Source organism: Drosophila eugracilis, unplaced genomic scaffold (assembly GCF_018153835.1).
Source record: "Drosophila eugracilis isolate 14026-0451.02 unplaced genomic scaffold, ASM1815383v1 contig_1897, whole genome shotgun sequence".
NCBI lineage: Eukaryota > Metazoa > Arthropoda > Insecta > Diptera > Drosophilidae > Drosophila > Drosophila eugracilis.
The window spans coordinates 105,014-132,095 of NW_024572751.1; the positions used below are offsets into that span (position 1 = coordinate 105,014).

At 39.6% G+C, this 27,082-nt stretch overlaps 5 protein-coding genes across 12 annotated transcripts; 3 read left to right on the top strand and 2 right to left on the bottom strand.

The window, feature by feature from the left end:
• The first annotated feature begins 2,349 nt into the window (after window positions 1-2,349).
• Window positions 2,350-5,874, top strand: LOC108114960 (melanization protease 1). Its single transcript, XM_017226153.2, has 4 exons — window positions 2,350-2,606; window positions 2,771-2,934; window positions 4,752-4,923; window positions 4,979-5,874. The coding sequence occupies exons 1-4, from the start codon at window positions 2,537-2,539 to the stop codon at window positions 5,701-5,703; spliced, it is 1,131 nt and encodes a 376-aa protein (XP_017081642.1). The 5' UTR covers window positions 2,350-2,536; the 3' UTR covers window positions 5,704-5,874.
• On the bottom strand, window positions 5,784-6,956 carry LOC108114962 (charged multivesicular body protein 3). The gene is made up of 3 exons (XM_017226162.2): window positions 6,792-6,956; window positions 6,451-6,691; window positions 5,784-6,400 (listed from the first exon to the last, which is right to left on the bottom strand). Exons 1-3 carry the CDS (start codon window positions 6,834-6,836, stop codon window positions 6,009-6,011), a joined length of 678 nt encoding a protein of 225 aa, XP_017081651.1. The 5' UTR covers window positions 6,837-6,956; the 3' UTR covers window positions 5,784-6,008.
• A 622-nt stretch (window positions 6,957-7,578) lies between these two features.
• Window positions 7,579-11,546, top strand: LOC108114997 (ATP-dependent RNA helicase SUV3 homolog, mitochondrial). 3 transcript variants are annotated; one of them, XM_017226235.2, is made up of 7 exons: window positions 7,579-8,001; window positions 8,059-8,562; window positions 8,623-8,932; window positions 8,986-9,120; window positions 9,184-9,813; window positions 9,882-10,292; window positions 10,352-11,546. In XM_017226235.2, exons 1-6 carry the CDS (start codon window positions 7,692-7,694, stop codon window positions 10,282-10,284), a joined length of 2,292 nt encoding a protein of 763 aa, XP_017081724.1. In that variant the 5' UTR covers window positions 7,579-7,691; the 3' UTR covers window positions 10,285-10,292; window positions 10,352-11,546. The 3 variants fall into 3 exon arrangements, with proteins under 3 accessions (XP_017081724.1, XP_017081725.1, XP_017081726.1); XM_017226236.2 differs by lacking the exon at window positions 10,352-11,546 and having other exon boundaries at window positions 7,587-7,618; window positions 7,675-8,001; window positions 9,882-10,330; XM_017226237.2 differs by lacking the exon at window positions 10,352-11,546 and having other exon boundaries at window positions 7,920-8,001; window positions 8,070-8,562; window positions 9,882-10,330.
• Window positions 10,321-16,563, bottom strand: LOC108114998 (synaptotagmin-14). Of its 2 annotated transcripts, XM_017226239.1 has the most exons (6): window positions 16,028-16,563; window positions 15,813-15,974; window positions 15,408-15,731; window positions 15,124-15,296; window positions 12,755-12,964; window positions 12,433-12,698 (listed from the first exon to the last, which is right to left on the bottom strand). In XM_017226239.1, the coding sequence occupies exons 1-6, from the start codon at window positions 16,071-16,073 to the stop codon at window positions 12,537-12,539; spliced, it is 1,077 nt and encodes a 358-aa protein (XP_017081728.1). In that variant the 5' UTR covers window positions 16,074-16,563; the 3' UTR covers window positions 12,433-12,536. The 2 variants fall into 2 exon arrangements, with proteins under 2 accessions (XP_017081727.1, XP_017081728.1); XM_017226238.2 differs by having other exon boundaries at window positions 10,321-12,964.
• A 1,642-nt stretch (window positions 16,564-18,205) lies between these two features.
• LOC108114973 lies at window positions 18,206-27,067 on the top strand. Of its 5 annotated transcripts, XM_017226191.1 has the most exons (10): window positions 18,209-18,487; window positions 20,070-20,209; window positions 23,981-24,351; window positions 24,423-24,640; window positions 24,704-24,915; window positions 25,097-25,270; window positions 25,342-25,426; window positions 25,486-25,567; window positions 25,628-26,250; window positions 26,424-27,067. In XM_017226191.1, exons 1-10 carry the CDS (start codon window positions 18,465-18,467, stop codon window positions 26,551-26,553), a joined length of 2,058 nt encoding a protein of 685 aa, XP_017081680.1. In that variant the 5' UTR covers window positions 18,209-18,464; the 3' UTR covers window positions 26,554-27,067. The 5 variants fall into 5 exon arrangements, 4 of the variants coding, with proteins under 4 accessions (XP_017081683.1, XP_017081682.1, XP_017081680.1 ...); XM_017226192.1 differs by lacking the exon at window positions 20,070-20,209 and having other exon boundaries at window positions 18,210-18,487; XR_001772773.1 differs by lacking the exons at window positions 25,628-26,250; window positions 26,424-27,067 and having other exon boundaries at window positions 18,207-18,487; window positions 25,097-25,284.
• The last annotated feature ends 15 nt before the right edge of the window (window positions 27,068-27,082 follow it).

Genomic DNA, 27,082 nt, shown 5'->3' on the forward strand with positions numbered 1-27,082 from the left:
ACTATCTTCGCAGCACCGTAATTCATTCGTCTCACACTTTTTATTGTAAGCTGCTTTTATTGGAATTTGGTAAGATCTGTTCTTAACAATTGAAGCTGCTTTCGTTTTGTGGGCTGCATTCCAAAGTGTTTGGAATTCAGAGACTTTTCTGTGATTATGCGGATGTTGCGCTGTGCTTTTTTTCTTGATTCCAATATATTTAGAAACTTGGCCCTAACAAAGGAGCTTAAGGCAAAACTAGAGGGGCCAAATCTTTCGAATGCCTCGAGTTCGAATCAATTGGTAGAGTCAATTTAATTATTGCACACATTTTGTATAGATAAAGAATAAAACCACTTTAAGCCATACTCATCAAATTAGAACTCAAACTAAAAGTGCTTACAAATTAAGGATCATCACTTTAATGAAATTATAACAAATTGTTTAAATTAATTAGATTATAATCTGAACCTAAATGTAATTTGGAATTCACATTACAGTTTATCTATAGCTATAAATCATAAAATTCAGTAATAATAAGTAATTGTAATAAGAATTGTAGATTAGGACTTATTAAATTTACAAAGTATTTTAAATAAACCAATAAAAATGGAATTCCTTATATTTTTAAATGAATGTACACAAATTATTATTTAACAAATCATTATTTAATAAATTAAAATCAGAACCCATGTAATGATTTCTAAATTTACAAAATGTATATATATTTATGTAAGATAATTTTTTAATTAAAAATTATACCATTACACATCACAAAATACTTAACATAGCATTTTTCATGAACTTTTTAGTAGCAACACTACGTAACAGCAATACTCAATAAAAAACAAGAGGAAACGCTATAGTCGAGTGCCGCGACTATAAGATACCCGTTACTGTTTTACACAATTTTAAAATATTCATTTTGCTAGTGGAAACTTACACGATGCCATCTATTGTCGGAGAAAGCATGTTGAGTAACTGATAGTGACATCACTGCCCATGTGAGGCCTTGTATCCTAAATTTCTTCATAAGTAACGAAACAATGTTCCGATTTGAAAAATCTTTGGTAAATCGATAGATATAAATTTCATAATATTGTTATAGACGCCACAGTGTTCCGCGGTTTTGTGGGCGTTATGGTGGGCGTGGCTAGATGGGAAAAAACAATTCGCATTTGGGGCATCATAAAAATCTACATGTTTAATCCGAACTTTCTATCACTTATAGTTTCCGAGATATCAGGTTTTCTTGAAAATGTGAAAACCGTCTTTTGAGCTTGGTGGGCGTATGAGTGGGTGTGGCCAGATAACAGTACCACTAAAAGTTGCGCTGGCATGCAAAGTTTATACATAATGAATTTCAACTTTCTAGCTCTAATAGTTCCCAAGATTTTAATTTTTCGCGATTTGCGGGCGTTAGAGTGGGCGGATGCGGAAATAAACTTGCGCTGTCCCGGGACCTCAAGAATCTTCATGCTTAATCTCAACTTTGTATCTGCTATAGTTCCTGAGAGACAGACTCTTTCGACAGACGACTTCGCTATTGATCCTGATCAAGAATATATATACTTTATAGGGTCAGAAACGCTTCCTTCTATCTGTTACATACTTTTCAACGAATCTAGTATACCCTTTTAATCTACGAGTAACGGGTATAAAAACCAGGAGTTTAGCCATTTTTGGAAACTTCGAAGAAAAGCAATTTTAAATATAACCATCCAGGCGGTTTCAAAGTTGCTGAAAATACTCACGGCTAAGACACTTGCTACTCCACAAAGGACCACCTCAACACCTCTCGTACAATTGAATCATAGAGTTAGATGGAAATATGCAAGAAAAATAACTTTGAAAACTATTCGCCTTGACCAGCTCAATCTACTCTAAAATCATATGAGGAGGCATGTTTATTAACTTAATTTTGTCGAACATCTTCTGATTTAAAAAAGTTTTGATCAAGATTGTCTTAACACCTGGTCACGACCACTCTAACAAAACCGCGGAAATATGTGGAGTCTACTTGCTGATTATTTTGTTAATACCTACCGATTTAAAAACAAACCTTAGCATTATTTCACAATTTATTAATATTATAATTTATTAAGCACTGAAATGGGCAGTAACTTCACCGTCAGTACTAAAGATGTTATTTTCTGACAAAAGGTGGCGAGATCAATGGCCCAAGCCAGTTCAATTCCTTTCAGCCTTATGTCCAACACATGAATAAAAGCATCGTTCCGTATAAGTGGAAAGTTCCCTGATGAGCAACAGCAATAAAAACAAGTAAGCAGCCAGACTTGAACGTCTCGGAACTGAAGTTTGGTTTGGGCTTTCCTGGTTGTTTGGTAGTAAACCAGACCCTCAGAAAGTCTCTCTTAATTTTGGTGAGATTCGTTAAGTCGTTGGAAGAGAACTGCTGATAAGCTCTGCATCAGAACGAGTGTAGCTCGACAGCTCGACAGTTTCCAGATATACATACTTAGTGTGTGCTAGCAGGCGTTCATTTAGCGGCTTGTTCTTCCACGTACATAGGAAAAAGGCAGCTTGAAAAATTACAATGGATCCAATCATTCTTTCGGCCCTTCTTGTGGTACTCTTAATGGGAAATAGCAGAACTTATGGACAAGGCAAGTTGAGGAACCAAAGGCGCAGTAGAGGATTATTTACATTTTTTACAGCACAAAGCAATCCATTATCAGCGCTGAACTTCACCCCGTCAAACCGAGCCTCAATGCAGAGAATTCTCTTTCCCGTCTTTATCACTGATTCGAGTTTGATCTTTGTTCCCCAGAAATCTTCGGGTATTGCACAACGCCAGATGACAACAGCGGAACCTGCATTAAGCTCAGGGAATGTGGATATCTCTTTCAACTAGTCGAAAGCGGAACGCTATCGAATGAGAGACGTAAATTTCTGCAAAACAGTCAATGCGGCTACCGCAATGGACAAGTACTCGTGAGTTACAACTTTTACGTTTCTATATTAAAAAAAAATAAGTTTATTATTAAGGCGATGGTGACTACAAAATAAATCATAGGGCTGTAAAAGAAAAGAAGAGCATATAATCAACATTTTGTTATTGAACGCCGAGTATAATGTTTGTGATTTATTGCATTCAATATTTGCATGTTTGCATGTACATATGTAAATAATATGTGCTTTAGCAGACGGCCACTTCCGCTGATTGCTTCAAGATTTCCTTCATTTTTATACGAAAAACATTTCCGCAAATTCTGCAACAAATATTTCAATTTCTCGAAAAGCTTTTAAAACATCTTTGAAACGTACTATTTGTCGCGATTTTAGTAATTTTTTTATCATCGCCAATTGCAAAGTCATCGCTAACGATAAGGTACTGTTTTCCCAAAGAAGAGCAAAACAGGATAGAAAAAGAAGAGGAAACGCTATAGTCGAGTGCAGCGACTATAAGATTCCCGTTACTGTTTTACACAATTTTAAAATATTAATTTTGCTAGTGGAATTTCACAAGGCGCCAACTATTGTCAGAGAAAGTATGTTGATTAACTGATAGTGACGTCAGAAACCATGTGAGGCTTTATAACCTAAATTTCTTCATAATTTGCAAAATACTGTTCCGATTTAAAAATTTTAATATTAATTTTTTAATATGTAATATTTTAAAAATTTGGTAAGTCGATAGATATTAACAGAAATAAGTTATACAAGGTCAAACGAAGGCATTCATAATAATATTATAGACGCCACAGTTTTCTGCGGTTTGTGGGCGTTAGAGCGTGGGCGTGGCAGGATGAAAACTACGAGAAAGTTCCTAAAAATTTGATTTTTTGGGCATTAGAGTGGGCGTGCCAGGATGCTGTAATAACCTTGCGCTGCGTAGGGACCTCAAGAATCTTCATGCTTAATTTTGAACTTTGTATCTCTTAGAGTTCCTGAGATATCTGCGTTCATACCGACAGACGGATATGGCTAAATCGTTTTCGCTATTAATACTGATCAAAAATATATATACTTTATAGGGTCGGAAACGCTTCCTTCTACCTGTTACATACTATTCAACGAATCTAATATACCCTTTTACTCTACGAGTAACGGGTATAACAAGAGGAAACGAGTGCCGCGACGATAAGATACCCGTTACAGTTTTATCAATTTTAAAATATTAATTTTGCTGGTACAAATTGACGATGCGCCACCTTTTGCCAGAAAAATCATGTTTAATAACTGATGCTGACGTCGGTTCTATTTGAAATAAAATAGTTCATATCGATACCGATATATATGACAAAAAAATGTTATACAAGATCAACCGAAAAAATACATTTTAATATTATTAAAGCCTCACTTTTTCGCAGCTTATGGTCGTAACAGCGCGCGTGGCCGGATGAAATATCACCTTCAGCAGCAGTGGCATCTCTAGAATATGTATGCCTATGCCTAACTATCTTGGTTTTCCGCGTTCTATCAACTATAGTTACCGGGAAGTCAGCGTTTCTACAAATAGTGAAACCCGTTTTTCGTGCTAAGAGTGGCAGTCTCCGTATAATGGTACCACATTCTAGCTGTAATAGCTCCTGAGATCTCAGCGATGCAGGATGCTAAAATAATGTTGCGCTATGTAGGCATCTCAAGAATGTGCATGCTTGAGCCCAACTTAGTATCTGTTATGGTTCCTGAGGTCTCAGCGTTCATACGGATAGACGGACATGGCCTAATCAACTTTCCTATTGATCCTGATAAAGAATATACATACGTATACATATATACTGTGAATGGAAATCCATTTTTTTCAGATTTGCTGTGGAAACTCACGCATGGATGCCCAGCATCAAGGACAGTCGCTGGGTTCCAGTCTGTTGCCACAGGCGCCAAATTGCGGGGACAACTTCGGAGATCGCGTAGTAGGCGGTAAAGAGACGGGCAAGCGGGAGTTCCCTTGGATGGCGCTCATAGAGTACACGAAGCGTGAGTAAACCATAACCATTACCATAGGTAAAAGACTGATCTTCCTCTTTACCAGCCGGCAACATAAAGGGCCACCACTGCGGAGGATCCCTGATCAACACTCGCTATGTGCTTACAGCAGCTCACTGTGTCTCCGCTATTCCCAACGACTGGCAGCTGACGGGTGTACGCTTGGGCGAGTGGGATGCAAGCAGCAATCCGGATTGCACAACAGGCAAAAACGGACAGAGGGACTGCAACGAACCCTACGTTGACTTGCCTGTTCTGGATCGAATTCCACACCCGCAATACCCAGGGAATTCCCGTGATCAGTTAAATGATATTGCGTTACTGCGTCTGCGAGACGAGGTACAGTACAGCGACTTTATTTCACCAGTGTGCCTGCCCACCCTACCGTCCCAGCAAAACAATATGTTCCTCGGTCGCAAGGTTGTGGTAGCCGGATGGGGTCGGACAGAGAATAACTTTACGTCCAACATCAAACTTAAGGCGGAGTTAGACCCGGTGCTAAGCGACGACTGCAAGCAACGGTATGCCACCCAACGCAGAACTCTCACTTCGAAACAACTGTGCGCCGGCGGGATGGAGGGTGTCGACTCATGCCGGGGGGACTCCGGTGGCCCCCTCCTGCTTGAAGATTTTTCCAATGGATATTCCAACTATTATATTGCTGGAGTGGTCTCCTATGGACCCACACCCTGCGGTCTAAAGGGGTGGCCGGGCGTGTACACAAGGGTTGCGGCATATCTAGACTGGATAGAAAACAACGTAAGGTCCTAGTCGCAACTTACAAAATCGACCCCTTTTACTTGAAAAATTCCACAAAATATATACATAAATTAATAACAATGAAATGAATGTAACTTTTGTAAATTTAATGGTATAAGTCGTGCAGTTAAACACAAATAGAGCGGTTGCACTGTACACTTAAAATATATAAAGTGAATATTAGTTTCTAAAGATTATTTTGATTTCTATAATTAAGCGCTTATGGGTTTTTGTCGTTTAGTATTTTGAAAGAGCCCGCTATTGGGAATCAGTTGCTCTTAATTTCAAATCTATTAGCAATCGATGAAAGAGTTATTCTAAGATCTCAGCGATGCTAGGCGGCTTTGCATCTCCTGCAGTTCTTCGCCTTCTTCATCATCTTCCACAACCGAAACCTCGACGCTAGCAACAGTTGTAGTCGCTTTGTCCGCCGGAGTTGCCTCGGGAGGCAGGGGAGCTTCTCCGAGCTTGCCATCCGTGATCTCCCACAAAACCTTGTCCACCTCCTTCCCTGCCTCCAACTCCAGCTCCTCGGACTCTTCCAGAGAGTCCATGGTCTCGTCCAGCATTTCCTCTATAATACCGGCCTTCATCATTTCCTTGGACATGTCGCGCATGATGCCGGCCAGCTCCGGATATCGTACAAGACTCTGCATGGCCTGCATGACCTCTGTGGACTTTTGCAGGGATCCCGCTACTCGCAAAGTGGCTGGAAAGGAAAACGTTAGTTTCAAGTAAACGGGGAGCGAGACCACTTACATAGCTGGTTTTTCATCTGCATCTGGATGGAATTGAGGTGCGCCTTAGACGTGTATATGCGGTTAATAGCCTTCCGCGCGTTTACAATCTCCTTTGCAAGAATGACGCAGGTATCGCGGTCATTTTTCTGGGCCGCCTGCCTAAGGGAACGCTTTACCTTCTCCTCCTCCCTCTGGATACTCCGAATTTGGCGATCCAGCTGGTTACCCTCCTTCCGTAACTTGTGGGTCCATTCTTGTACCTAATCAATATAATCAAAGCATAACGCACACCAAGACAGGAACAAGTGATTGAATCAAAACAACTATGATGACATTAATGCCCCGAAAATATGTCAGTACCTGCTCTTTGGGATCCCTACTGGAGGTTTTTCCAAATAAGCCCATTGCACTGTCGACTTTTTAATCTTGCCAATTTATACTATTTAAATTAGTTTTTTTTTAATTTTATGTGAGTCATTTTGTTTCTGACAATTAATGCACAGCGTTGCCACAGCAATAGAAGAATAGAGATGAGCGATTTAATAACAACCGTTTACAGTGTATTATCAAGAAATGCGCCATAGAGTCGTGTTGAAATATAGCATATAAAAAGATTTATTAAGTAATTTTCAATATGTGGGAAATTTCTGTATTTGGGGGTTTTTCGGAATTACACACAAATTATTAAAAATGTAGTTACAAATTTTTTTCTGTTTATATATTTTTGGCATTTGCTACAAAACATCTTATCAAATTTATCATACACTTTAAATAACATTAAAAACTAGCGTCTTTATCAGATCCACTACCTCAAGAACATGCTCTGAAAAAGTACTTTGCCAATGAACTATAAGGTTTTATAAAAATAAACATTTATCAACAAGTACGTAATGCTAAGATAAAAATAAACGGCAATATGAACAAATGTATGTATATAAATTTTATTTTTGACGACAATTACGCCAATTAAATAAACACCCGTATAATATATTATGACGAGTAATAATTAGTGGCCTATATTTTTACAAAATTATAAAAATAAATTTTATTGTAAATTAGATGTGGCAACGACATTTAGTGACTAATGACGTCACGCAAACAGAAAAGCAGATAGTTCAAGCAGTTACCACCTTACAATCAGCTGACAGTCAGCTGTATCCTCCATTTGTTATATCAGAACCCAAAACGTGGGTTTCCGATTTAAAGTTACACGAATAGATGAATTAAAACCGGATTTTTATAGCACCAGGCCGGAGAACCATGTTAAATTGTATGCGCTGCATCAGCCTACTGGGTGTTGTGCGGCACCCGCATTGCTTTCGTCCATGCTTTTCAATTACGCCGGCTTTACGACGACTGCACCGGGCAGCCCTTCAGTTTTCGCGAAAAAAATCGGAAACAAACGTGTCGGCGCTATTTAAACCGGTGCAGGTACAGGCGAACTCAGAGTCCGAGGACGTGGGCTCCGAGTTGGTTGGAAAACTGGAAAAGGTTGAGCTGCTGAAGATTCTCAATAAGTTCACACAACGCCGGGAAATCAAGTCTCTTTGCAGCGAAAATGGGCTAGACGGTACGTGATCGCCAATTGGTTCTACTCATCCACGTCTTACATTCCAAACGTTCCAAGCTTATTTACAGCAACAAGCATTCGGCTCATTCCGAAGATACTGTATCGAAGCGGAAAATCTTCCTGTGGACCTGCACATAACTTTCAGCGACATTACACAAGGAGCAGGTCATATAGATAACATTTTCCCATACTTTCTGAGCCATGCAAAGACAGTGTTTCCGCACCTGGACTGCATGGACGACCTAAAGAAGATCTCCGACCTTAGGCAGCCTGCAAACTGGTATAGCAATGCTCGCGCCATTACGCGAAAGATAGTGTTTCACGCGGGACCTACGAACTCCGGAAAGACTTTCCATGCCATGGAGAGGTTTCTAAAAGCGAAATCCGGCGTTTACTGTGGACCCTTAAAGCTTTTGGCCACTGAAGTGTACAACAAAGCCAATGAGCTGGGAACCAATTGCGACTTAGTGACCGGGGAAGAGCGCAAGTTTGGTATCAGCGAAAGTTCTCCAGCGAACCATGTCGCGTGCACTGTCGAAATGACATCGGTCAACACTCCATGTAGGTGACGTGCTTCGCTACCATGCCCAGCTATAATCTGTGCAGCCTAATTCGTTTTAGATGAGGTGGGTGTAATCGATGAAATACAACAGATCCGTGATCCTCAGCGCGGATGGGCATGGACGCGGGCTTTCCTCGGACTGATCGCGGATGAAGTCCACGTATGTGGGGAACCAGGTGCGTTGGATCTGTTGCAAAAAATTTGTGAAACCACCGGTGAAACAGTTGAAGTTAAGCGATACGATCGTCTTACTGAGCTGACAGTAGAAAATAGTGCTCTCGGATCATTGGACAATGTCGTACCCGGTGATTGCATCGTGTGCTTCAGCAAACATGATATATATTCAGTTTCACGCGAAATAGAGGCTAGGTCAGTATAGGTTTGTAATGTTTTCTGAATTAGCGCTGACCGAAATTTTTTAGGGGCAAGGAGGTAGCTGTAATATATGGCGGTCTACCACCTGGTACCAAGCTCGCCCAAGCTGCCAAGTTCAATGATCCAGCAAATAGCTGCAAGGTAATGGTTGCGACAGACGCAATCGGAATGGGCTTGAATTTGTAAGTACAATATTCTGTATACTTTTTCCGGACAGATCTAATGTGCATATTATATACCTACAGGAGCATTCGTCGAATCATATTTTATTCCTTGATCAAGCCGACGATGAACGAGCGCGGAGAGCGTGAAATCGACACAATATCGGTTTCATCAGCCCTTCAGATTGCGGGAAGAGCGGGCCGCTTCCACACTCAGTGGGAGCACGGATTTGTAACTGCCCTCAAGCCTGAGGACTTAAAGACTCTGCAGTGCATATTGGCCCAGACTCCTGACCCATTGAAGCAGGCGGGCTTGCATCCCACTGCAGATCAGATTGAGCTCTACGCTTACCACCTTCCAAGTTCATCCTTAAGCAACCTAATGGACATATTTGTAAATCTGTGTACTGTTGATGATTCTCTATACTTTATGTGCAACATCGAGGACTTTAAGTTCTTGGCCGAGATGATACAACATGTTCCACTGCCTTTGCGGGCCCGCTACGTATTTTGCTGTGCCCCAATCAATCGCAAGATGCCCTTTGTTTGCTCCATCTTCCTTAAGTTAACACGGCAATATAGCCGTAATGAGCCTATTAGTTTTGATTTCATTCGAAAGAACTGTGGCTGGCCATACAAGCTACCGAAAACTATCTTGGATTTAGTCCACCTGGAGGCAGTTTTTGACGTAATGGATTTGTATCTTTGGCTAAGGCAAGTTTCACTTTAGTCTACGTACTTTAGTCTACCGTACGTAAAACACTTAACACGTTTTGTTACAGCTATCGGTTCATGGATCTTTTTCCCGATGCAACCAACGTTCGAGAAGCTCAGAAGGAACTGGACGGGATTATACAGCAAGGCGTCTTTCAAATAACTCGCTTGCTGAAGAACACTGAGGCTAGCCAGGACGGAGAAGCTTCATATTATCCACCGCGTCGAATGACTCGCGTCAAGGAACCACGCCTTCCCAGCTTGTCGCGTGGACGTCTTACCGAAAGGCTTCTCGCGCAAGGGCTGTTGACCCCTGGTATGCTTAGTGAGCTACGCAAAGAATGGGACACCCAGCAAGTTTACAATTTAAACCCACGTTCTAAGGATAGTTCGGAACTAAGTGCGGAAAATGATGACGATAACAATGACTCAGAGACCGTACGAAAAATTGGGAAAAAACGCAGAAAATAAACTACGAGGTATATTAATAAATAGCTGTGTATAGTATGGGTTTTTATATAATATCGTTTTATTTTAGGTGTCAATTAAGTAATATTAAAATGATTCTTTGATATTCAACAATGACAATATAATTCTTAAATTGAAGAGTAGAAATATGGTATCCGTCTCAGTAAAAATAATAATTAGTTTATTTTCTTGCATTTTATGAGGGAGTTTCTACTCAGAGTCTGAAATACTTGACAACAACTCCGCACTTGAGCTAATTGCGGTTGTAATGTTAAAATTGAAAAGTGTGTAATAGATCCCTTCCGATTAGTTAAATAAATTGAGCCTCGCTTTCCTTCCAAAATGTAGTTGCAGACTTAGGTTATATATACATTTATCATTTGTTGTAACAACGAACACACATTCACTTTCATTGCAATTATAAAATATTCGACACTCAAGACAAAAAGATTTTTAACAGATATACATAAATATTATGAATTCCAAATACATTTTTATGGTTTCATATAGAAATTACCGTTAAGTTTCTTGCACGCTTATTGCCATAGCTTAAGTTATTTTTTTATGCTGCGATTCAACTTGAGTGAAAAAAATTGTTTAGATATTTATTAAAGCTTTCCATTTTAGGTTTATAAGTTAAACTTATTTCATTCACGCAGATTTAATGCAAAAACTAAATTCTCTTAATTAATAGAGTTTTTGGTAATCGAATCACACCAATCGTGCCGGTTATTTTATTTGAGGACCATTTTTAAGCCGATGTCAAGTAAAGCTCTATGAAGCCCAATCGCAGGTTATATTATGATTTTATAAAATTTTTGTTACCAAATTATCTTCTCTCTTTATCTTATAGAACAGATAAATTTTTGTATTTTTCTGAATATCAAAACTGATACTGCATATTATTGATCAAAATATGATTTTTTGTTTTAATGTATGTAAATTTGCAGGTAAAACGTATGTATATATGTACGATTATTTTTACTAAAATTATTCCTAAGTATTTTTGGTTTTCATATTCAATTTTCATATTTTTGGTAATAAAAAAGTGCTAGATTTAACAGACTTTGGGCAGCCTATGCCAGGGTTAATACTTAAATATCAGGATGCAGAAATGTTTATTACAAAAAGTTGCCACTCATCCTTAAATTAGTTCAGATGAACAAATGATGCACCTCCGGTTATTCATATCGTATTCATTATCACAAACAATCGTAAAATTCAAATTTTGAGTAGTAATTTAAGTATTTGCATGCACTTTGCGTTTCATTGCGTATAAAATTTCAATATTCTACTTTTTTTTTTAGTTTTGCATATTTCTCACATTTTATAAACAAAATGTGTGCCCAGTTAATTAAAAAATAAAAATATTTTTTTGTTCAGACAGGGTTAAATTACGAATATTCCAAACCTGTTGTTCGGACTTATCCCTGACTGATAAATCGACATTATGAGTAGTGGTACGTTTTTGCACTCTCGTAAAACAATTAACAATACGTAGATCTTTGGTTTAGACAAAGTCAAGCTCGAGACCCGGCTCAATTTCGAGTGCAACCGCATTGTCTGGCGAAAACCGGACTCCTTCGTCCTCCTGATGCGACTCCTTTGGACCTTTTTCACGGGACCGATCCTTGAACGCAGCGAGACCCAGCATACCGAGGGCCCTTTTGCTGCGTCTCGAGGACTGGCCCATCTGTTCGAATCAGGAGTCCACCAGGACGTGCCAGCGAGCAAGCATCTCACCCTTGGGCATTTCACACACGTCCGCCCAGTGGGCCACTTCTTCCGAACCGGAAGAATTTAAACCCAGGCTGAACCAGCCGACCATCTCGTTTTTCTTCATGTGCCGCTTGGCGTAAACAGAAATCATCAGAGTGACGTCGTTAAGTTGAAACAGTGCCACCTGGAACGCGAATGTCTCCTTAAAAAGCGGGTTTGGCTGACCCCGACGGGTTGAAGTTTTGGCCCGAGAGATCTCCTGCCCAATGCTGCTCACCATTACCATCTTGACGTACGTGTCGGGCGCCTTGTTTAGTAACAGGCTACGAAACTGGCTGCCCTTGATGATCTCTACGCTTAACCGCCCAGTAACGCCGTTATAGCTTAGGCCCAGCAACAACTCGGAGACACCTCCGTGCTGCATGGAAGAGGTGGAGCCTGCGCTCTCCGACCTTGCAAGGCTAAGCAAATCACTGGTGGATCCCAGGCCTGAGGTGTTGCGGGGCTCGAGCGGTAGCCACAGGTTTGTCTCAAGCTCAAGGTCTACGGTGGCGAAGCTCACGTAAGCCTCCCCAATCAACCTCTCCTTCCGCAGCCGCTCGCAACCGTAAATCCGCACCCGAAGCCCCATGTTGTTTACCTCCTCCGGGTTGACTCGGTGCAGCAGAAAGCTTTCCATGTACTGAGGGTTCTCGCCACTGCGGATCTTGGTCTTAAGCTTTTGCTTCTTGCTGGGTAGCATCAACATCCGCACCTGTGTGTGGGTGGGTTGACCAGTGCTCAAAGGCGGAAGGCTTCTGGCCTGCATCACATGCACAGTCATCTTCCGCATTGGTGCGTCGTAGAGCAGTGATAACTCGAGCTCGATGGGCCCACGTTGGATGGATACTCCCCTGGGATCGATCCCCACTAACAGGTCGTCCGACTTGATAGAGCGCAGATCACTAGTGTCAAACAGGGGTTCCTGGAAAGAGAAAAGTTATAAGCTTTATCTGCTGCTTTAGTCAAGGGAAAGCGCAGAAATCTCTATCCTAAAAATCTAAGGCGTTTCGAAGGTCGTTGAAAATGTTTAGACAATGTTTAAACAAAACTAGAAAGCTTTTTGTATTTTTGTTATGCCCCAAAAGGTAAAAGGTAATAAAATAAAAAAAATTAATGCATATGTAAGTAAAAGGTAAAAGGAAACTTTTCCGTGCCGCTTTACCTACATATACATATGGACTTATGCAGAAGAACGCATAAACGTTGAGATTTTGAAAGTAGAGATTAAGCAGCATGTTTCAGCAGCCAACCTACGATATAGACTTTTTCACATCAAAACTATTTTAGAGGAGTAGATTATACGACCCTACATGGGCAGTGACGCCACCGTCAGTTATAAAACATGGCGGTGGTGAAATGTTAGCATAATTATTATACCCGTTACTCGTAGAGTAAAGGGTATACTAGATTCGTTGAAAAATATGTAACATGCAGAAGGAAGGGTTTCCGACCCTATAAAGTATATATATTCTTAATCAGGATCAATAGCGAAGTCGATTGAGCCATGTCCGTCTGTCCGTCCGTCCGTCCGTCAGTCCGTATGAACGCTGAGATCTCAGAAACTATAGCAGATACAAAGTTGAGATTAAGCATGAAGATTCTTGAGGTCCCGGGACAGCGCAAGTTTATTACAGCATCCTGCCACGCCCACTCTAACGCCCACAAATCGCAATAAACTAAAATTGCTGAAATCTCAGGAACTATTGCAGTTAGAAAGTTGAAATTCAAAAAGTATAATCTTTAGATGGCAGCGCATCTTATAGTGGTAACACTATCCGGCCACACCCACCCATACGCCCACAAGGCTCAAGAGACGGTTTTCGGATTTTCTAGAAAAGCTGATATCTCGGTAACTATAAGAAATAGAAAGTTCGGATTAAGCATGTACGTTTCTATGATGCTCCCAATGCGAATTGTTTTTTTCCGATCAAGCAACGCCCACTCTAACGCCCACAAAACCCGAAAAACCAAAAATGCAAAAACCTCAAAAACTATAAAAGCTTAAAAACTTTGAATAAAAATACGTATTTAAGAGATGCTTCTGCAACTTTCCACGAAGTTGCATCTGGCCACGCCCACTCTAACGCCCACAAACCGCGGAAAACTGTGGCGTCTATACTATTATTATGAATGCCTTCGATTGACTTTTTATAACTTATTTCTGTTAATATCTATTGATTTGACAAAGGATTTTTCAAATCGGAACATTATTTCGCTATTTATAAAGAAATTAAGGTTATAAGGCCTCACATGGGCAGTGACGTCACTATAAGCATACTCATACGCCTCGTGAATTTGCACTAGCAAAATAATATTTTAAAATTTTGAAAAACGGTAACGGGTATCTTATAGTTGCGGCACTCGACTATAGCGTTTCCTCTTGTTTTTGAATGAGAATCTGAGAGTAGCGCCAGATATTAGTGGGCTTAGTGCCAGTCTGAAAAGACTTTTACCGCGCACTGGAGGTTTGAATAAACCAACTGAACATACCGTACATGACTATTGTTAAAAACTGAATTTTAATATTAACATTAATAATAATAGTTAGTTAAAATAGTTTCCCTTAGTTTATCATAAACTTTATACCCTAAATTGTAACCTACATACGAATATAATTATCATTACATTTAGATATATTTAATATTGCCCAAGAATAAATATAAGAAACAAAACATTAGAAATAAAGCTTAGAGACGTATAATAAACAATCTCCAAAATTATTGGTAGTTTGATTAAATTATTATCTTTAATAACTAGCAATCGGGCCAGGAACTTCCTAATTGATCGGAATCGGTTAAACAAAATGGCTAAATACGCCTTTTGGCTCAAGTCGATATCCATGTTAAATAATATTAAAAGGGCCAAGCCCTCGTTGGCTTATTGTAGCTGAAAGAGCGCCTTTACTCATGAGGACTTTATTTTACATGCTGCTAATGTTAAACTCAATAACTTTTAAGGTGACTTTTTTTCGATCAGGCTTATTTCAACTAACTTGCTTTAATTTTTTTCAAATACCAAAAATTTTTTTTAATTTATTCGAATATTAAAAAATATGGATATTCTGACTTGAATGAGACTTACATCATCGTTGTTGTTGGTAGGATTGTAATTGGTGGTACTATTGTTGTCGATACTGCTGTATGCACCGGCAATGGGCACTACGACTGTGTTGTCCCGCTCCTTCTCAAGCTTAGGGGGAGCAGCCACCTCGACCCTGTGATGGTACTTTAGAGCTTGCGCCTTGGCCCGATGTTCTGCACATAAAGTAGGAAAGCATGGCGACAGGTGAAGAGCTTTGTCATTTAAGAAGTCGAGACTTATTTCAAAGCCTATCAATTATCTGCCCTTAACTCCGTGTAGCTTACCCTTGCTCAAGCCCGTCAAAATGCCGGTGTTACTATCCACGGAGGCCTCTATCGAGTCGTTCGAGCTGCATTCGCTGTGCGACGATGGGATGCCGACCTTGCCTCCCTCGGCGATAGCTAATGGGTCACGCGTCACCTTCACCTCCAGGTCAACGCTTGACTGGTGGTAGTTGAAGTTCTGTGCTGACAGCGGATTCATCTGGCTGATCCCTAAACCATATCCACCAGTCTTTTCTCCCAATTGGTGCTGCTGGTGCCAACGCAGTCGCCGCAGAATGTCCTCGTCCGAATCGGAGCTGGTGTTATCATAGCGTCGTTTGCGTGCTTTTAGGACAGGGAGTAAAAAGATTATCGTGTCTTCCTTCCCGGATTAAGTTATCATAACGCCCCGCCTATGGTACTCACTTATCTTCTGCACGCACTTCGCCGCCAAGTAGCGCTCGTCGCAGCAATTAACGGCATGGCGGTAGTGGAAGCAGCATTTGCGACTTATGTAAAGGAAAAGCAGAAGCAACAGGACGAGCACGCCAAGGAAGGCGCCTAGAAGTGTGGTCACCTCAACGGTGCCTAATAAATATGATCAGCTCACAAATCATGGCTAAGGAGGTGCTCGGTCTTACCTAATGTAGGAGTGCTATCCAGACCGGAAGTGGAAGTAACGATCATTGCCTGACAGAAACGACGACCTCTACTGGAAACACATTTCGCGTGGACCAACCAAGAGATTGCCTTTACCGCAATGTGAAAGCGAAAGCTCTAAAATATGACAGTACAGTGGTTAAGGATAACTGAAATCGATTTTTCGCAGGTCAATGGCAGGGAATTGGATTCAATGTGGTTTTTTGGAGGCTGCGGATTCCGAAGTGGGGTATTTTCGTTAAAACTTATTTCCGCAACCGAATATTGAAATTCGTAAAATCGTAAATTATTTATCAAATCAAATAAGAAGCAATTTGTATTTTCTTATAAGCACTCTTGTGTTCGTTTAGTCGATTTAACATTTAATAAGTCTTCGAAGTAAACTTTAGGCATTTCATATATAAAAAAACAGCTAGGACTCGAGACTGGTTTCCATTGCGTTCACATAAACTGTTCTTACACTCAATGGAAAAAATGTTCAAAAGGAAACACTTGTGAGCTTAAACCCTCTACCCCTAAAATGTGTACATAAAGTGCTCGCAAAAGCTCTGTTTTGACAGTTGCATCAAAGTAACAACTGTTGCTTATTACATAGTACTGGAGAAGACGATAACATATCCATCCGCAATTGACTCTAACGTTATCCATAATTTATCGATCAGCCCAAAATCCTGCATTCCATGAGATTTTCCAAATCGATTGATATAATTTTGTTTTTGTATTCAATATAAATTATATGTGACAACCATTTATAATTTTAAAATCACATGATAAACTACATTAAAAAATTGGGTATGCACTTTAAAAATATTAAATAAATGTTTAGTTTGGCCCATCCATAAATTGCCTTGTTGTTTATCGATTATTGTCTGTTTTACACGATAAAATATCTTACGTAAAGGTAAAATAAGGTGATTATATTTTATAAAATGCAATGGCCTTCTGTCCATCCGGCCGAATAAACGGATCTATAGAAGTAAAATGTAGTAAAATTAAAGCAGTTTGAATTAAGGATGCATAAAACGGGTCTACTGGGGCACCTTTAAAAATTCCTTTCTCCCCAATATCGATGTACCAAAAACGTCAAATATAACAAAATATATCAAAAATCTAATAGATTAAATGTCAATCCAAAAAACAGAATAGTCTTTGATAACAAATTCGTCGATACAAATTTTTAATTTTCTTTATTTCATTATTAAGTTGTACAAAAAGACATGTTGAGATAAGCTGCTGCTTTTTCAAAGATCCAATCTGACTACGTTCACAAAACACGAAAAACTAAAAACGTTGAGATCTCTTGAAGAATAAGAGCAAGAATGTTGGGACTGAGCACTGTGGCTCTTTAATATCAAGGCTTAGGTTAGGTTTATTTGAATACGAATAATTTTAGTATTGTATTAAAAAATGTAGATTCCTCACTTGGGCAATGATGACACCGATAAACGGAAACAAATATCTATACAAATCACTATCGTTCTTGGTTCCCTTCTAGTAATAATACCTAACTATCGAAACATTTTAACATTTTTGTAAAATGTAGAATGTCAAATGCTGATTATCGGCTAGTGCTATCGTTTTCGTTATCGGTCACAATAGTGGCTTGCACTAGAGCTGTAAACAATTCTACTTTTTGAGAATCGATTCTTTTCGATTAAATTCTTGAAAAAAAACGATTAAGTCGATTTAAGATCGAAAACGAAAAAAAATATTTTTAATGAAAAATCAAATTTTTGCTTAAAAATAGTAGGGGGAACACCGATTTTACAGTTGCAAACAAAAGTAAAATTCGTTAAAAAAAATTGTTTGACATCAATGTTTCTGGATATTTATTTAAGCCCCATGTGTTTTTATTTATGAGTATAAGCTTGCCTACGTTTTTGGTTTTCAAGGACGCTTTGCGATTGGTGACTATGCATCCAGAGCGGACAACAGTATACATTATTAATTGAAAAACGAACATATGTAGTTATCAATATCTCTTTTTTTCCTCAACACCAAGTGAAGTGATTAATATTTATTAGTTTACTTGAGTTACATTACTTTAAAATAATTTTTTCGCTTACTCAATTTTTTTCAGGTAAGAAAATTTGTCGATGCATTGATTCCCTAAAAAAGAATCGATTTGTTCGCTCATCCAAAAAGATTGATTAAATCGATTTAAACATCGAATTGTTTACAGCTCTAGCTTGTACATATCAAACTCGTTGACTCAGTTTACAAACTGTTTTCTTTTTATATATTTAACTTTAACTAAGATAATTTGCTGCACTGTTTTACGATAAATAATAGTCTTGGTTTTTGTTCAATTTGCAATGTCTGCGCTTACCAGACTCGCGCTTAAGCTGTGACCACACCCCGCGCTCGGTAAAAATATCATAAAATTAAATTCATTGGCGTGACGCGAGTTTATTTTAGATGGCCAATTGGCAAGTGCAACTGTAAGTACTCAGTGTGCTCAATAATTCTTTTAATACAGTGAAAGTTAAGCAGTGTGTCACTCAAAGAGTTATATCCCGAGAGTACTAGTGTCCTTCTTTTAAGCTGTGATTCTAAGCTTGGAGAACCTGACTTCCCAGCATAAACTGTTCAGGCATTAAAAAGCCATTTGGCGACGTCATCTCCATCTCAGCCATTTCCCTTTTCATTTCCCACCAGCAGGCACTACCAATACAATGTGAATTGGAGGGGGATGGGATTGTTATTGGGAAACCCGAGTCTTTCCCACAGCAACCCACCAGACCGCAGTGGAAAAGAAATCGTTGCGGAGCACTTCCCTCACATAATGTAAAATGGACGAAATAAAAAATCTGTCACTCTTTCAATTTAGTGAGCTTAATTTTAAATACTGACAACGTTCTTTGTAAATAAATTACCAATTGTTGAATTGATCATTATTCAAGAAATGTACATATGTACATATATATATTTCATTGGAGTACCTGAACCTACTTCGAAGCAAAAAACCAAACGACCTGCTACTGCCGCTCTTCGGTGGCGTGTATATTTATCCATTCATCGCTTTCGATAACATGGTGATTGGATATGATTGGAATAGGTAGACTTTACTACCTATTAAAAAAAATCATGGTTAAAAGTGAATTCGATTAGGCTTTTCTGTATTAAGTCCGCACATAATGTAAGTTAGCTTTTGAGAGTGGGTTGAAAATTTGAATTTAAAAAATGTTAGCAGCATTTTCAATAAAACAAAAATAATCAGAACGCAATAACTGATGATAACGGTACTACCCATGTGAGGTCTCATAACCTACATTTCTTAACAAATTGTGAAATATTTCGATTTGAATAATGTTTGGTAAACCGATAGATATTGACTGAAAATGTTATTCATGGTCAAACGAGTACATCAATTTTAATATTAAGGACTCCACACTTTTACGCGGTTTGTGGTAGTTAGAGTGTGCGTGGCTGTCTGAAAAACGACATCGAGCTGAACATTATTGCGTTTTAGGGACGGTAAAGTGGTTGTAGACACATTTAAAAAAAATAATAATACACTTCGGTGACAAAAAAAAAGCCTTTTTCGCCTTAAATAATTATTAAAGCTAAATTTTTAGTAATACTACACCAAAACTAAAATAGCTGAGATCTCAGGAACTATTACAGCTAGAAAGATTAAAAAATTATAATCTTAAAATGTCACTGCATCTATGGGTGGTAGCGCTATCCGGCTATGCCCACTAAGCTCGAACAATATTTCGCAAATAAACGTTATTTTTCTGACGAAAGGGGGCATTTTTAACAGTAATCTTACCGTTACTGTCTAGTAACTGCATCTTATAGTTGCGGCACTCGACAATAGCTTTTAAATGGGTTTATTATTTCATTTCAAATCGAGATCCCTTGTGAAAATGTTTTCCAATTTGTTAGAAACGGGAGATTTTGCTTTTTACTTTTCGTTAAAGATGTTTTCCGAAAATGCGCAGTTGTCTTAATGTTGCAAACATTCAGACAAGCATATTTTCCACATTTAATAAAAAGGTTACTTTGTTAATATTACAGCAGCGGCCAGAACCTTTTCCCTGAAGAAATGGATAGCACAAGTCTGAGGTATATGAGTACAAACCCTTCTTGTTTATCTAAGACTTACGAAGTTCAAAAGAATGTCCCTACCGAAGTGGATTTAAACAGCACGCAGATAGGTGAGCGATATACATATATGGCACCAAAAACAAGATAAAAAATTGTTATTGTAATATCGCCGCGAGCGCCTAAAGCTTACGGGCGAGCATGCTCCGAGCATTTACAAAAACAAATCAGCACTCAGAGCATGGGCGCTGAGCACCCCTGGTTTAAAATATATGGTCGAATTGTATATTATAATAGTGTCCGATATTAACTTTTTTTTATAAATCAATAGGTATTGACAAAAATAATACAAAGTCAATCAAGTCATAAATTTTAATACTATAAATGCACCGTTTACCACCATTAGCTGAAATGTCATCTCTAAAATATGTATGTATGCTTATTCAAACTTTCTACCTTCTATATTTCCCGAGATCTTAGCATTTATAGTTTTATGCGTTTTGTGGGTGTTAGAATCAGTGTTGTGTAAATACTGCTCGTTAATGGGAACATGTTCACTTGTTCTTCTTTTTAAAAGAGTCAACTCTCATTGCTCAGATGCTCAGTTGCTCACTGGTTGTTCAAGGCATTACCAAGCCAATGAGCACTGCATCAACGACTTTTCAAAAATGTATTATATTATATGTTACATTATTTAATTTTCAAACTTACCGATATCTCTGCATTTTAATGTGTGGCATTACTTTTGCTCCCTTCATTGGGCATTTAAAAATAGTTGAATAAATTTCTTCATGGACGAATGAGTTCATTCTATAATGAGAAGAACGTTTATTAATGTGCATGTTGTGCCAAGCAGCCAAAGAGAAAGACGGATGAGCAGCGGCGGGTTTATCAGCAGTTTTTTTTCTGCCAGTTTTTTATGAGTTTTACTGTTACTTTGTAGTGCATACGCTATTGGTAGAACTGCTGTAGGTCAAGCTTTTGTTGTTAAGCTTATACCCTTGCATTCGGCATGGTTTTGTTGCGAGGTTGATTTGGTTTTGTTTTGAATTCGGAATACAAATACGGAATTTGAACTGCCCCGGTGATCCCGACGTGTTCGCATCCCGTTTTGATTATTGTGCACCGTGCACTTAAGTTACATAATGGAGTCTGGAGCTGAAGCCACTGGATCTGCTGCTGCAAAGACGAGCAGAGGTGACCTGTCAAGAAATGGAGGTCCTGCATCAGAAAGTCAAGGCTGCGATGCGGACCGTTTAAGACTACGATTGACAGTCATCCTCACTTTACCAAGATGGAGAAGCTCATCTCATGTCTGCGGAAGTCAGCCTTGGAGACTGTGAGAGCGTTGCAGATTATTGACGCGAATTATGATGTTGCCCTTGATATTTGCGCAACTGGTTTAGTAATCGACGGTTAATATTCCAGGCTCACATCAACGATATCCTACAGCTAAGGAAAGTCGAGTCCGTTGCAACTCTTTGAGAGTTATCCGACCGATTCAATGGTCATATGCGGGCCCACATGAGTTCCGTGACGGGGGACGAATTTCAAGGATGCCTCCTCATCCAGATCATCTTTTAAAAGTCAACCTGCCACAAAGACGAAGTTTGAAAGCTTTCTCGCAGGAAACAGTGCTGACAGCCTGCCAGCTTGGGGATCTATGGCTCGGTTTTTGGAACAAAGGTGCCGTACACTTGAGACTGTGGATTTGGCCTTAACTTCGCATCATAGTCGTTCGTGCATGCTCCTTAATGCGCCGCCGGCTCCGTGTGCCCTGTGCGGTATCCTGGTACATGCTGTGGCTTCTTGCTCAAGGTTCCTCGCCTTGTCAGTTAAGGAACGATACGATGAAGTCCGACGTCTTGCCCTTTGCTTCATTTGCAAGTCTGGACACTTCGCTCGCGACATCATGCCCTGTTACATCCTTGCCCAGCACTGCTTTCGTTCCCGCTTCCGTCTTGGATCCTGCCAATGAGGCAGAACCTCTCAGGCTTTGCCAGCTAATAACTTTGTGACCCAGGATCGCCACTTATCGCTGAAGCAGTGTTCTTGCCAACCGCCAACATTTTCGTTCGTGGCCGATCAGAAGACTTTCTTCCCTGCCGAGGGCTACTTGATTCCGGCTCACAAGTTCACCTCATCACATCACGGCTAGCCAGCCAATTTCAGCTTTAACGGCTCTGTAGCGGTGACTGGCCTTAAAGGCACTGAATTCATTACGGATTGGGCATCGGTTAATGTTTGCCTGAAGTCTCATCCACGTATTCGGTATGCATTGAGGCAGTTGAAGCGTCTTACATCGCAGAGCGTCAACCTGGTCTAAACATAGATGTGTCCAAGTGGAAGGTACCTGCCAATTTAGTTCTGGGAGATCCCAGCTTCCACAGAGCGAAGCGTCAGGATTTGCTGATTGGTGCCAGACTGTTTTTATACCCGTTACTCGTAGAGTAAAAGGGTATACTAGATTCGTTGCAAAGTATGTAACAGGTAGAAAGAAGCGTTTTCGACCATATAAAGTATATATATTCGTGATCAGTATCAATACCCAAGTCCGTATGAACGCTGATATCCTAGAACCTATAAGAGATACAAAGACTAAGCCGACAGATTTTTGAGGTCCCTACGCAGCGGAAGTTTATTTTAGCAACCTGCCGCGCCTACTCTAATGCCCACAAATCTCGGAAAACTAAATTCGCTGAAATCCCAGGAACTATTAAAGCTAGAAAGTTGAAATTAAGTATGCATAATCTTGAGAATCCAGCGCATCTTATGGTGGTATCCGGCCACACCCACTGTTACGCCCACCAAGCTCGAAAGGCGGTTTTCGCATTTCTAGAAAAACTTACATCTGACGTAGTTTTTTTTCGATCAAGCCACGCCCACTCTAACGTCCACAAAACCCGAAAAACATAAGAGCTAGAAAATTGTGCTTAAGAATACGTATTAAAGAGATGCCACTGCAACTTGTCCCTAGATTTCATCCGGCCACGCCCACTCTGACACAAAACGCGTGCAAAGCAGAATTTAAAAATTAAACGGTACAGTCTTTGGCTTAGAAAATAGTATGAACAAAATGGTCAATAGTAGTATTCCCACGTTTAACAATTGATTTCACCTATACAAATTTTCCGAGTTTACGGTCAGTAATCGTTTTAATTTGATTTCTAGAATATGGATGCTTTCTAGCGCCAATAGATTCTCACGGATTGTGTGCGCTAGAGAGATATTGTAGTCCCAACTTTCTGTCTCTAATAGTTTCCGAGATCCTAGCGTTCATTTAGACAGATGGACGGATAGACACAAATGACGAAATCGACTTGTCTATTGATCCTGATCAAGACGAAATATACTTTATACGGTCGCTCCGTTTACCAGTTCCGTTAATTTGATACCAAATTTGAAAATAATTATACCAGCAGAAAGCTATTGAGGGACGTGGTCAGCTACTACTAAAATATAATACCAAAATAAAGTTCGATAGAGAGCCTGATAAAAAATATGTGTATGTAATCGATGGTAAACTACCTTATGTGTTTACCAAGAAAAACTAAAAAATGTACCAATCTATACCATAATAAATCGATTAGGTTCGATGTGGACAGTTGGGATTAAGCTTGGATAAGTTACAGATGCCAGTGCAGCTTAAGGTGGTTTCATCATACCACCGTAACCACTCTGACGCCCACGAAGTACGAAAAATTGTGCCGTTAACACTGTAGTTGCGGCATTCTTTGTCCTTGTTAACAGTAGTGGGCTGAAATAAGTTAACAAAGCTTCGACTAAGAGTTATTTTTGATTTTGTCAGTTTCAGACACTTTTCTACTTTCTATGTCAGGCTATTAAGCGTCGAAAATATCTGTTCTTCCAATACTTTATTTTAGGTATAGAAGCCACTATGCGCAAGAAAATGAAACCGCGCAACGCTCCAGCTTTATCTCCAGCGAAAAAAACTGAAACTGGACTGGCGTCTCCCGTTAACTACTCCAACTCCAGTAAAGTTAACATAAAAGAGCACAGCTATTCCAAGGATCATCTCGACGAATGGCTGGAAACCTGCTTACGTGATGCTACCAACACCCAACAATCGTCATCTTCTGAGTTTTTAGAATTTTTACCGTCCACAGCAGCAGCTCACAAGCACGTTTTTGTTCGTCAACAGCTACTACAGCACAAGAAGCAGCAGGAATTGCAAAACCCCTTACAAAGATATGGAATAAGCCCAAGCACGCCCTATAGTTTTGGGATTCAACGTGTGAGTAGGCACGAAATTAAAATCTATATTTTGAGTTCAACGCAAACATAACGAAATTTACTGTGGTACAGCATTCGCACTCTCTTAGTCATCGATACCCGATGCTATTTCCACCGCCGAGCCTTAATTGCCACGGTATAAGCTACGGTGGCGATGATAGCCACGATTTCGCCAGCTTACCCCCTCAGGTCAATATGATGGGAGGGGCAGAAGGCGCTGGCTCAGAAAATGATCCCAATTCAGCAGATGTTCTCGGAGCAAGCGGAAGTAATCCCAGTTTTAACAAAGGGTAAGCCAGGAAATTCATTCCTAACAGTTAAATCTAATAGTTACCCTACCTTCCTAATTTCAGGTTTCGATTCAGCGAGCCGTGCCTTTTGAATCCCTCCGACAACGATTCAAAGCTAAGTGGTCAGAATACCCCAGATTGTCGGAATGGCTACTACAATGACAGTGGCTGTGATCTAGCACAGCAAAATAAATTATTTGCAGCCCTAATGGAACAAATAAACATACTGCATGACACCAATTCTAAGATCTGTCAGAACTTACACGAAACAAAAGGTTTGTTTTTTCTGACTTGTAGAAAATGCAAGTCATTTAACAAATGCGTATTAAAATAAGCTTCTTAGTTAAACAACTCTCCTTATTTTTTTACGTCCTCGCTATTTTACATCAATCGTTAAAATGTATTGCCACTAATACCCTTTTTTATTAACTCTATTGCGCTGGTACAAAAATGCAGTTGATATCGAAGCTTTAAAGCACACACCTGGTGGTCAAACTTGGGCCGGTGTCGGCTCGGGCACTATGCGGCACCGTAGAGATAGCTTAAGCGGATTAAGCACTCATAGTCAACCTTTGGTGTTTGGCGGGGGTATGGGTGGCACTCACAGCCCGGCATCCACCTTTCATTCAGGTATCAACAAAATGGTACTCCTATTATGGCTTCAAATCGGTGATCACTTTCTATCGATTACTTTTTTTCAGGCGCTTACACTCCAGGAATGATGACTGACGTAGTACGAGAGGTGAAGGAGGCCGCGCGCATACGCGAAGATGCACTGCTTAGTCGGTAAGAAGTCAAACATTTGGGTTATAAGCTGAAAACATTTTCTATGTTTTCCCTCTCAGAGTAAAAGCAATGGTTGATGAGCGTCAGTGGGCTTTACACGAGGGTAATGTCCATATTTTGCGAGATATTAATGAGCTAAAGGTGCGTATTGAACATTTGAGCATATCCTTAGATTTAACATTCCTGATCATTTTTCGACAGTCCCATATATTTCAGTTGCGATTGGAGAAAAACGAAACTAACAAACGTTTGTCGCATTTGGAGGCCGAAAACAAATGGCTGCGCCAGGCTATATCCATTTGCTATAATCAGAAGCAATCATTTAACAATATAACCTACGAAAATGAGCGTGCCCGTGGATCCCCAAAGCCATTCCCAAATGGAGGTGGTGTTGATTTTGTGGGTACCGGTGCCCTTGAAGTCCGACGGGCACAATCATTAAACCTGCACTACGGTACGATGCATCAAACGCCGAGCCAAACAACGCGCCCTCTGGAAGAGCACGACAAAATAAAAGAGGAACAGTTGCAAGAACAAAAAGAAGTCGAGAGTAAAGACCAACCGATTACTCAAAGTAAACGGCTATTGTGCTCGAGCAATGAGTTCCGCAGTAATGGTATACTGACGCTCTCAAAATCAATCCACCACTCCAGGAGCTCAACTTCACCGCAACAATCTATCAGTAGTCCTCCCACTTTTTCTCTGATTTCGGATCAGGATATTCCAGAATATCCACAGCCGCCCAAAAGGGAAAATGCACACATAAAACGAGAGAGCAGTGAAACGGCCGCCGCACGTATGGAGGCAAATCAACGTTTAATTGCGTGGGTGTAGTCTATGTTCTCTATTTTGTATTCTATAACTAACCTATTACCATTTTATTGCACATGCATGAACGCTTTCAAAGACACTATTAATATGCACAAACATATCCATGTGACTAATTATAAAATACTTAATTTCCGATCTTATCTTTCGACGGATGACAATATTTTAGGCTTGAAAAATTGGTTAAAAACCTAAGTATCCAAGTAAACGGCCAGCAAAATGGGAACAATAACGAATCTGGCGCAGCATCCGACGCAACAAAATTAAGGTTGGCTAAAAGTGTGATTACAGACTTATAGTTTTAGCTAATTATTACTGGCACCAAACGAATCGGCCAGACACAGACAACCCGTGTCACTCACTTGTAACAAGAGGATGGACAAAAAAGGTCACATCAACATCCTTTAATATTACAATTATAAATAATTCAATAACTTTATTGTAATCGTTATAATGCTTTTTACCACACCTCAACTAAATTTTAATTTTACCAATTTTTAAATTGTGTATTCGGCTCGGAAAAAAACTTGTTTTTGGCTAAAAATAAGACCTGTTACTTAAAATCTATGACGATTATGATATTCCTATATCAGGCATTAAATTCTTTTTAAATGTAGATTTAGTGCGTTATCTAAAGAAAATATTAGGATTGTATGAAAGACATCTATCTATGAAATAACGCGTACATATTTGAATGAGCAGAAATCAAAATATGGCTAAAAATATATGTAAATGAAAAGGGGTGGCTCATTTGTAGATCATATTTTTTAAGTGCCATTTTATTAAACAGAAAATAAAGTATATTAGTATAAATAAAATTACTTTATA